The sequence below is a fragment of the Dreissena polymorpha genome, chromosome 8 (assembly GCF_020536995.1).
Source record: "Dreissena polymorpha isolate Duluth1 chromosome 8, UMN_Dpol_1.0, whole genome shotgun sequence".
In the NCBI taxonomy this organism is placed as follows: domain Eukaryota; kingdom Metazoa; phylum Mollusca; class Bivalvia; order Myida; family Dreissenidae; genus Dreissena; species Dreissena polymorpha.
In genome coordinates, this window is record NC_068362.1 from 83,097,890 (window position 1) to 83,109,025 (window position 11,136).

An 11,136-nucleotide genomic window follows, 5' to 3' on the forward strand; every position below is an offset into this window, starting at 1 on the left:
GGTGGTTTATAGAAAAATATCAGTGAAATAAAACTGGTATTTCACTGTTTTAAACAGTGAAAAATGTCGATATTTTTCACTGTTTTATTGTGAAATGACGTCATTTTTTAAACGAAATGACGTCATAAATCCAGCGAAATTATACAGTTTAACTCTTTTACAATGTAAATAAACGGTGAAAAAAGCATAAAATGAAAAGAAAATTTGTTGGATTCGATGGCATATCCATTTTAATTCACTCGTGATCATAAAAAATACATATTTTATATGATCACTCGTGAAATAAAATCGATATTCCACCGAATCCAACAAATATCCTCTATATAAACAATCACATCTGCCATAAACAATAATGGCAAACTACAGTCAAACACAACATGTCTGTAAAATCACACACTGACAAAAAAAAATGTACAACATAAATGCAAGTATTCTGACTTAAAACATGTGGTAATAGCTCCCCTTCTGTTATGTTAATGTCGTTCACTAATCATTAAACAGCATGTCAAGATGCATTTGTCTCACCACCTTTCTTATATTCTAAACACGGATCAAAACGTCACCATCCTGGAACTCCTCTTCTAGCCTTGCCGTGTATATATCGTCATCATCCTCATATTTCAGGTTGAACCATTCCGGAAAGCCAGGAACCTATTGAACAGTGGAAAAAAATTAACATATTTATTTTAAACACATTGAAAGAAAACATGTATTCGTATGTGTGCTCTTGTTAGCTCACTTATTACTATTTTATTACATGAAATTGATTTATTATACAAATACTTATGCTGTAATGTTATATGTTACGTTATTTATATTGTATTAGTTATGGTCGCCGTGGCGTAATGGATATGGTGTCCACCTAGTGACAATGAGGTCATGGGTTCGATCCCCACTGTGAGAGCGTTTTTTAGATCTCCCCCATAGACACCAAGTACGGGTTCTAGTCCCAGGAAATGGACTCCAGAGCATTTCAAATAAGCCTTAGGCTTTCTATGCATTCGAGCTTAAATAAATAGGTTTAAACTAAATAATAAACTATATTGTAACACAAAGTTGTCAGTCCAAATGAAGTTTTATGTAAAGCACAGACACATGTTGTTGTTTTGATTTTTAAGAATACCTGAGAGATAACTGTTCCATTGTACCATTTGTACTGTCCATTTTCTTCTATAAATCTGTGCATTATATTTCTACCAACCAAGTCATGTAGCGTTTCAGATGCAGGAATTTCCTTTGCTTTGTTCATTAGTATAATTACTTTTTCTTTTAGTTTATCGACAGATAAGCTTATTCTTTTTCCATTAATGGTTGAGCTCATTTTGTAAATATCTTCACTACATTGTTGTTTAAAAACATTCTTTCTAAATCTTAGTTGAACTTTTAAAGCTTTTTCTTGTTCAGTTTTGGATTTAATTTTATAAAGGGCATCTTCCATCTGTTGTTCATTCTGCTATAACCCGTAAAAAGTCATATCAAGTGTTTCTTTTTCTAGTTTAGCAATTCTCCTCCTTTCCATATTTTCTTTCTTTTTGAAATCTTCTAGCTGCTTTTCAAGGCGTTTTGCATGTATATTTTCTTCTCTTTGCTTGAATTTAATTTTTTCATTTTTTACCTCCTTTCGACTTTGTGTTATGATTTCATGAGCATTGCTATGTTCAGCAAGCCATTCTGATGTTTTGTTAAGTGAAAATGTAATGTGTGATTCCATAGTTATTGTATTAATGTTGGGTTTGCAAGACAGCAGATGATCTACATAAGAAAAAACACGTTCTGGGAATTTATTGTGTTTATCTACACTCTTAGTTTGTATGAGATTTAGGTTGACCAATGCACCACCAGGAAGATGTTCTTTATAATGATTTTTGATTAATTGAGCGAATGCAGGTAACATAACACTGAGTATAACAATAACATGCTTATCAATTTCAGAACTTTCCAAGAGGTATTTATATATTTTATCTTCTTTAACAGGCACATCATCATACAACATCATTTTTCCACAAATAAAATCCTCAATGTGTGATGAGGCATGTTTAAGGTAATCAGCAAGTATAATCAAACGATCATTAAACATAGATATACTAATTTCATTGTTTTCAAGCACATTCCAAAATGGTGTTGTAATAAGTTTTGAAACAAGGCCGAGAGCCTTACAACCTGCTACAAAAAAATCTTCTTTTAAATCATGTAATACAGATGCCAACAGTAAATTAAGGTTTGGTGTTTTATCCAAAAATTCACACATATGATTTAAAAAGTAATAAATTTGTCCAGCATTTGTGAAAAGAATATTAAATCGGTTGCCTTTTAAAGGCTGCAATGGAAATGACATTTTTTCTTTTTTTAAAGTGTCACTCAGAAAAGTTAAAAAGTTACTATGGCAACCGTTCTTTGCATCACCCCGTCTTGCAAATGCTTTGCAAGATGTATGAATAAGCCGTATTGTACCTGGCTGAGAAGGTTTATCAAAATGTTTATTTAGTTTAGGAATGTCATTGTTGAAATGTAATTTTTCTGTTTCTAATAATGTTTTTTGAGCAGTTTCAGCTAAATGAACAAGAGTGTGGAGTCCACAAAAAAAATTATTCATTTTAGAATATGCAATTTTTTCTTCTTCACAAAATGAATCATAATTATTAAATACTTCTGGTAATATAGAATTTCTGTAATCTTTAAGTAATTCATTGAATTTTTTTTCAGTAGATGCACGATCGGACATAGTATTTTTTATATTGAATAATATTTTGTTTCCAACACCATCAGAAGAAACACTCTCTATATCTTTGAGTATGTTTTTAAATGTATCTAAAGTGTCATCACTTGACTTTGTTGCCATTTCTTGCAAACCGAGAAGAGTGTAACAACCATCATCATCTCTTGTTGCAAATGCTCCCCATTTAGTGCCATATTTTGAAGTTTCATCACTATGCAAGGTTGTATTTTCTTTTGTTACTAAATCTGCCGTTTGTTTTTTTGATATTAATCCACGTTCAATCGACCAATTATGAATTGTTCCAACAGATGGCAATTTATTTGGCTGAATATTTACTAAATTAAGAACTGCTGACATTACTTGTCCAATTTGTTCAAATGCTACATTGCAATTTAATAATGAATATACACATAAATGAGCATCAGTGCTGTAAGTTTTACTTTCTTCATCAAAAATGATTGCCTCTTTAGTCTTTTTAAGTTTACAGTTCTCAACTTCCAATTCAGATAGTCTTTCATTTAATTCTTTTATTTGTTTGTTTTTGTCTTTAACTTGTTTTTCAAGTCCTGCTATTGTCATGTGTTTGGTTATCATATCATCTTCAGTGTAAATTCTTTCATCATAATTTAATTTCTGACATTTCTCTCTCCAATAAATCTCCCTACTTGATGTTCTTTTTAATTGTCTGTTTCTGTCTTGTATTATCCTTGATTGTTCATCTAAATTGAGACATAAATTTGTGTTCTCTTCAATCACAGTCTCCAATTCATCTTTCATCTGCAAATTCTCAGAATTTTTTTCTCCCAGTTCACTTGCTATACTTAATACAACAGTGGATAGTGTTTCTGTTGATATCGGATCATTAATTGGACAGATCTGGCTAAGAGGTTTTAAGTTAATGTGTGCATCTGATTTGACTTGATTTTCAGGACATGTGTATTTGGTATCCATGAATCTTTTTAAATTTTCTTTTCCTTTGACTCGCGCTTTATTTTTGTTCAAATGTTGATATTTGCTATATAATCGTTCTAGAGATTTCATAATAGCACATCTGTTAGTATTTTCTTGTTGTTCCATTAACAAAACTTTGCATGTTTCACTCATGCCTCTGTTTTTGATCATGGCGATCACCTCTGCATTGGTAACTCCAGACATTTTTTTCTGAAATTGCATTTTAAAAATAAAAAATACTTACATGTGTATCATCAATCCTGGCTGCAAGCTTCTGGTATGTGCAACAATTGAACTGTAAAATATGGAAACAACACAACAAGAAATATAACATTTCAAAACATTCAAATACAGGGACCCATTGGTTGTATTTATTTCAATTAAAAGAAAATACATTTTTTTTTGGATTCCACTTTCAATAAATTAATTATACATTTATTTATATGAATCAGTACAACAACTACTAAAGATACAATTATACAAAAAAATGAAAAGTAATAAGATAAATATTGATGCATTATAATTAGAATTGCAATGTCAATGTGTCCCGGTTAAAACATATAATAATCAGTATCATGTTCATGCATCATGCAAACAGTTCTTTCCAATCACTTCAACTTCTCAAAATAACATTACTGTCCATTTAAAACTGATGTAATGTATCATGCTTTCAACATTTTCAAATTAAAAAAAAATGCACATCACCAGCAGAGCTGCATTATCATGTACACATTAAATCATGATAGTTTTTTAATGTCTAACAAGTTTATAGTGCAATACAAAGAACCTTCAAATCACCATCAATAATTCCCAAAAAGGTAACAAGTTTTTAATGTTAAGTCACATAATAAGTAAGATGTACTTGCCAAACACTGAAAGTTGAAACATGTCAAAGCTGTCAAATATCAAAATTCTATTTAAATTTGCAAATAAATAACACAAACGTTATTGGTACCTACTCAAATTATGTTTGTCTTTTGGTGTCAGTGAATTTGCATTACTTAAATCATGAAAATTAGAAGTTAAGTAGTAAATTATTTATCTCGGTCGAAATTTCGGGCACCTGTTTTGTTTACTTTCGTTTTCAATATTACAACTTCCGGTTTATAAACAGATCGACCTTGACTTTGTAAAAGCAAAATAAATAAAATGCGCAGACGACAACTAGGTCAGTGTTTCTTGTTTCGAAATGAAAACAGATTCGTCTTCAATAAAATAAAATCGATGAAAAGGAAATTACAAAAAGGAAAAATATGCATTTAAAGTTCACCTGAGCCCTTTTTTTTGTAAATTTTTTAAAGAAAATATTGTTTAATCTTCACTTTTGCAAGTTGTTTATGTGCGCACGTCTGTTTACAACAGAAATGATGTAATGTCTACCCACAATTCCCAAAATCCAATCATTCAGGAAGCGGAAAATACGACACCTATGAAAACAAAAATGGCGGATTTTGAACGTTGAAATTCAAAACTATGATGGAAACTTTCGTTATAATCGTCATTAATTTATTATTAAAATAATTTATAACTATTCTGAAACACAAGAAAAATATCTTACCTTGCTAAAAATGTAATTTCCTGCTGAAAATTAAATGTGTTTTAAACATGTTATGGCAATTTACAAACATGCTGTTCACCACACAATCAGAAGGGGAGCTATTTTTAGATGCAAACGTTGAAGTCGCTAATATTAGGTAGCACCTATAATCATATTAAGGCGTCATGTCAATTAAATGGGAGTTTACTTTGCGACTGAAAAACCAACAGCCACATCGCGCTACTAAATCCAATTTCAGTCAACATTTACCTTTTGTTAACGTTGGAACAATTGTATAAAGGGAATCCTTCAACGTTATTTACATCTTTGAAGAACCCGCCATCGTTTAATTCTCGCGAGAACTCACGTTAATTATAAGGCGAAACGGGTTTGTGCCAAAACGGTTTCGTAAAATATGATTTGAACAAACTCCTCGCAGTGAAAACCCCCCTTTTTGCGACTCAGATGATACGATCTGAATATAAGCTTTAGCCCCTATATATTGCGTGTATAAGTAAATTGTTTTAAAAATTAAAGTCTCTTTTTGCTGAACTGATGCTATATTGAAATATTCATTGGCAATATAACCTAAAATGTTTTTTACAGATTTTCAAAATGAAAATTTTTGCTTTTTAATATTGTTTAAATTAGGGATAATCATAAATCGAAATCCATCCATAACATTTATCATTAATACTCTTCAAAATACGAGTTGCTAACATAGCATTTAAAATACAAAATCAAATTCCAAAGTCTGAATGACCCAGTGGTAGCTCGTTACAAATATCCCCCCCCCCCCCCAATTGTATAGATAGGTTCAAATGCCGGTAAAGGCTGATTTTGTATTCAACTTTGTTATTGCTATAAAAATTATATTTAAATCAATACATATCCTGGTTGTTGGTGAATGCATTTTATAACAATATTCAAAAAGACGTACTTATACGAACCATTCCCTCGATAAATGATGTTGACGTATGTCAGAGTGTGGCGGCATACAGGCGTGGGTACATGATGTTGGGTCAGAGAGGGAAAAATATTTCACACAAGACAGAATAGCGTGTAGTGGCAGAGGCTCACACTAACATACAATTAAAACTAACCTTCATGTTTACCCAACAAAAATTACAAGGCGAAACAGTTTTCATGTTTATAAATAAAATGTAAAAAAGGTTTCACGGCTCTGAAAGTTAATTTATTTAATTTAGCGCCACGTGAATATGCGACATTGACGAGATGGGAACCAGCATATATTATATATCTGTCAAAGATTTAGCCGAAATAAATTTGAATATCAGCGTTACATCGACCATGAACCCAATGTGCAACATGTATCGATGTCGGCACAACCTCTGTAATATGCCGTCATTAGATCTACAGTTGTGAAAGGTACACAAATAACTTCAACATATTTAACTGAAGATTTATTCGCTTAAATTGAGCTTAACCTGTGTTAACTAAGGATCGATTTTAACTGAAATATCTAATGTGCTTGAAATTGATAATTGTAAATATCGGAACTTCCGGTAAATAGCTCCAAAAAAAACACTAGACTACCGGTTATAAAAAGGTAATCTTCAACTGGGCTCGAACCACTGACCCTTTGAGTAAAAGTCTAGCACTTACATCACTCGACCATCCATACTTATACAGTGAGTGGTGTATTTTATGCTTTGAGCAATCCTCTTAATGTCACAAAATATAACGATAACAACAGAACTCTCAAAATTATTCAATCAATTCGCGTTTTTAACGCTATGTAATTTTCAGGTTTTTAAACCGTCATAAGATGCATATAATGGATATTTTAGAGCATGGTACATGTTCGGTATTACTGTTCTCTCGCAAATATCATAACTACAACGACAATTTGCAAATCTTACACATTTTATTCAATTTTGTCAATATACCAGAACGTAAAAAGGTCCCTTTAATGTTTCCTCGAAAATATCATAATTACAACGAAAAGTTGCGAATCTGAAACATTTCTTTTCTTCAATTTGTCAATTTACCAACACGTGAAAAGGTCACTTCAGTAATTATTGTGACAACACAAAAAGGCATGCGTTACTTGTGCCCTCAAGCTCTTAATTGAAACTGTTTAGAAAAATAACGAATCGAATAAACCCTAATATGCGAACATTACAAACACACTAATACATTACCGGTAATAGGCCGATAGCATTGTTTGAGCTTACATATTTCTGAAACAAGAACGTGATTTTAATACGTGAAGTAATGATTATTAGTTTTGGATAATTATCATTTAGGATAAGGGCACCTCATAGTGAATGCATTGTATGTACCGGTATAACGTTTTTACATCTAGTTATTAATACAAAACCAAAATGAACCGTGGTCAAATTATATTCGTTGGGTTACTTCAGGTGACAGATCTATGTGCAAGTTATAATCAACAGAACTGCTGCATCCATTGTTCGAAACATCAGTAGTGTATTGTGTTTAATGGCATCTACTGTAGGTATTGAAGGTGTTGGAGGGTCTTTCTTCGGCTCAGCGAGCGACACCGATCAGAGGCATGTAGTAGGTATATACATGTACTTCTATATCAATGTAAACATATGCATTTGGTTTATATAGATGTGAATACATATGAAATGAACATGCAAAATACGTGTGTAAGCATTTCCCCCCACTGGTTGACGAATGCTGTTGCTAATAGAAAAAAGCTCACCAACTTATATGTAAGATATATATATTAAGATACCGAAATAATACAGTTAATGAGTATATACATTGTATGAAGAAAGACAATAATGAGAGAAATGTTTCAACTGGTCACTTGAATAACGTGCACATGTTTATTCACAATAAAATTGCAATAATTTACCAAAAATAAAGTACACACCCAAAGGCATCTGTTGTTTGGTAATGCAAGCAAAACTATTCGACGAAACTCACAGATTAGGAACCATAAAAAAAGAAAGAAGATAGCGCGTTACCTACTGCCATATAAAGAAAGGTTGTTTTCCATATTTTATTCTCTTTTCAAGTATGTTACAAATTATACCTATTTAAGCGGAGGTCTCTATATTAAAGGTTTCTGCTTGATTAGGAAGGGTTGTTCTCATGGTTTGATATTAAACTTCCTTAGAGGTTGCATGTTGGCCATGTAAGGAAAACATGTACCTTCGTCTAGTAGAAAATCTATGGATATTTGTTCTAATGGTATAGGAGGACTTTGATTTTCACCTATAATAGTTAACTGTTAGATTGCTTTTGGGTAGACGTAATTTAAAAAGAAAATCGGACATTTAGCCTACAGTCAACGAAGAAGATATATATCTTGCGAACGATGCAAAGGGTAATTATGAAAGCGCTAGGGCGATCATATCATAGTTTGAACGTTGAGTTCCGTTATGGACACATCGGTCTTATTTTTAACACATTGACGTCACCATCTGGTTTATCATGTATGGAGTTGAGTAGTATTCAAGCAAACAAGGTATATAGATTCCAGATGGGCTTTGCAACTTGGAACAATATGGTCACCACCAATATGGGTCCTATATGGGCTTCATGTGGGTACCAAATGGCTGCTCTCGGTCCTATGTGGGTCACGTGTGGTCTACCAATATTTATTATATTTTGAGCTGCCCGACATATTAATTCAGAACACCACATATATCAAGATATACAATTTTATTTAGCAGAAACATATTAGGCACATGGAGGTTTAGGATGGGATCTAAGGTCCTTTTGAAATGATTGTGATGTTTGTCTGACTCTCGCCATCTTGGGATCGTGGCTTCATGAACTTTTATGTCCATGTTCTTAATGGTATGCTAGAAGTTCTTTGGTCATACTCTAGACAACTCAATTTAATTAAGAACGATTCCCGGTTTTAGTAATGCGCATCCAAACTGTGCCGACAAGTGATAAATCAGATACAGTTGTAAAGAATAACCATCAACTGGTCTAAAGGCGTTGGCTTCCGCCATTAGCCTAACAGTCAGTATTATTTAAGGCCCTAAGGGATATGACGTTTAGTTTTAGAGCTAGGTGAACAGGATTTTGTACAGGATACTCTAAGGGACATAGATTGGACAAACAGTTTTGTAAAATGTGTAAAACATACACAACTTGTGTGCAATGGAGCGGACACATTTCAAAAAAATTAACAGACGAGCACATATTGCATCATATTAACCTGTTTTGAAATCTTGAACAGATTTCACGCTATGACTGTATATTCCTGAACCAGATTACCGTATTTATAATCCTGTACTAGATGCATTCAAAAGTGAAACATTTTGCTAGATATATCGCATCTAAGAAGAATGAATTCCACTAACATTATGTCAATATGCAATATTATATTTCAGTATTTATTCAACTTGTGCTGTAAATAATCACTAAAAATACATTCACAACCTATGTATCCAAAATAAGTTCTTTTTGTTAACTCTGGCATGGAAGAATAATCAATTTTGCAATCTTATGATAAAACCATTTTGGCCCAAGCATTTGCATTATAATTAACAGCACCAACAATGTTACTCTTATTGAAATGTTTTACTTGCTTTAGCAACAATAATAAACACACTGTATTCAACCACAATAAAAAACACTGTATTCAAATGCAATCATAAACAAACTTTTTTCTAATACAATCATAAACACATTACACGGAAATACAATCATAAACACACTGTATTTAAATTCAATCATAAAGAAACTTCTTTAAAAAAACACACGAATGAACAGACCTTTACTGAATATACAAAAAACAATTCGTGCAAATGTTGCAAGCACACTTAAATGCAAGAGGATCCACTATGCACATATCTTGAGGAAACCTTTACCCTCAAACCAGTTTCAGCCAAATACAATTAAGTGCCTACTTTATAAAAAAAGTCACATGAATGGCATAATGCATGATCGGCATAAATGATTACATAATATACAGGGTTTATGTTTCTAAGAACGTATGGCACTTATATCTACAGCAATTAATACAATATACAACATTAGAAATGGAATGTTGAGTCACCACAGAAAGTAGTAGAACATTAAAAATGGAATGTTGAGTTCCCACATTAAAAACAACATAAAGAATGGGGTTGCATGTTGAGTGACCACAAATAAGTACAACATTTAGACTGGAAAATTGAGTCACCACAGCACTAAATACAACATTCAGAATAAAATGATGAGTCTCGACAATTTGTAAAACATTGAGAATGGAATATTTAGTCCCCGCGATGCATAATACATTACGAATGAAAGATTGAGTCACATCAACAATTTATACAACATTAAGAATGGAATATTTTGTCCCCACGATGTATACTGCATTAAGAATGAAGAAAGGTTGAGTCATACCAACAATTTGTACAACATTAAGCATGGAATATTTTGTCCCACGATGTATACTTCATTAAGAATGGAAGGTTGAGTCACATCAACAATTTGTACAATATTAAGAATGGAATATTTTGTCTCAACGATGCATACTACACGAAGAATACATGGTTGAGTCACACGAACAATTTGTACAACATTAAGAATGTAATATTTTGTCCCCACGATTCATACTACGGTTAGAATATAAACATTAATCACCAGGGCATAGACTTTCTTTTATTATTGACCCATAAACTCCTCCCAACCAATCTAGTTTCCTACGACCTTTCATGAAGCTGATGATTGTGTCTGGCTCTGCAGATCAATCACTTACCCCTTCCCATTCCAATTAATGCAGAACAATTACTTTATTTAATCACTGACCCTACACCATAAAAAATCCAAAAAATGAGTTGTAAGACATAACACAAACCAATAACCTAACCTTAATGATGAAGACCCTTCTTACTAATGCCACTCCGAAAATAACAAACCGGTCCCTTCCCGCTGAATAACACCCGAGCCCCCGACCCAAAACAAAATATCAAGCCATAAAGCCCCCTTC

The 11,136-nt window shown here is 32.6% G+C and overlaps 1 protein-coding gene across 1 annotated transcript; it reads right to left on the minus strand.

The window, feature by feature from the left end:
* Nucleotides 1–1,453: 1,453 nt before the first annotated feature.
* LOC127840695 (uncharacterized) lies at nt 1,454–3,522 on the minus strand. Its single transcript, XM_052369108.1, has one exon. It carries the CDS (start codon nt 3,491–3,493, stop codon nt 1,454–1,456), a length of 2,040 nt encoding a protein of 679 aa, XP_052225068.1. The 5' UTR covers nt 3,494–3,522.
* Between the last annotated feature and the right edge of the window lie 7,614 nt (nt 3,523–11,136).

Coding starts and splice junctions, on each gene's coding strand:
- LOC127840695 (XM_052369108.1), bottom strand. CDS start 3,493: ATGAAAGATGAATTGGAGACTGTGATTGAAGAGAACACAAATTTATGT.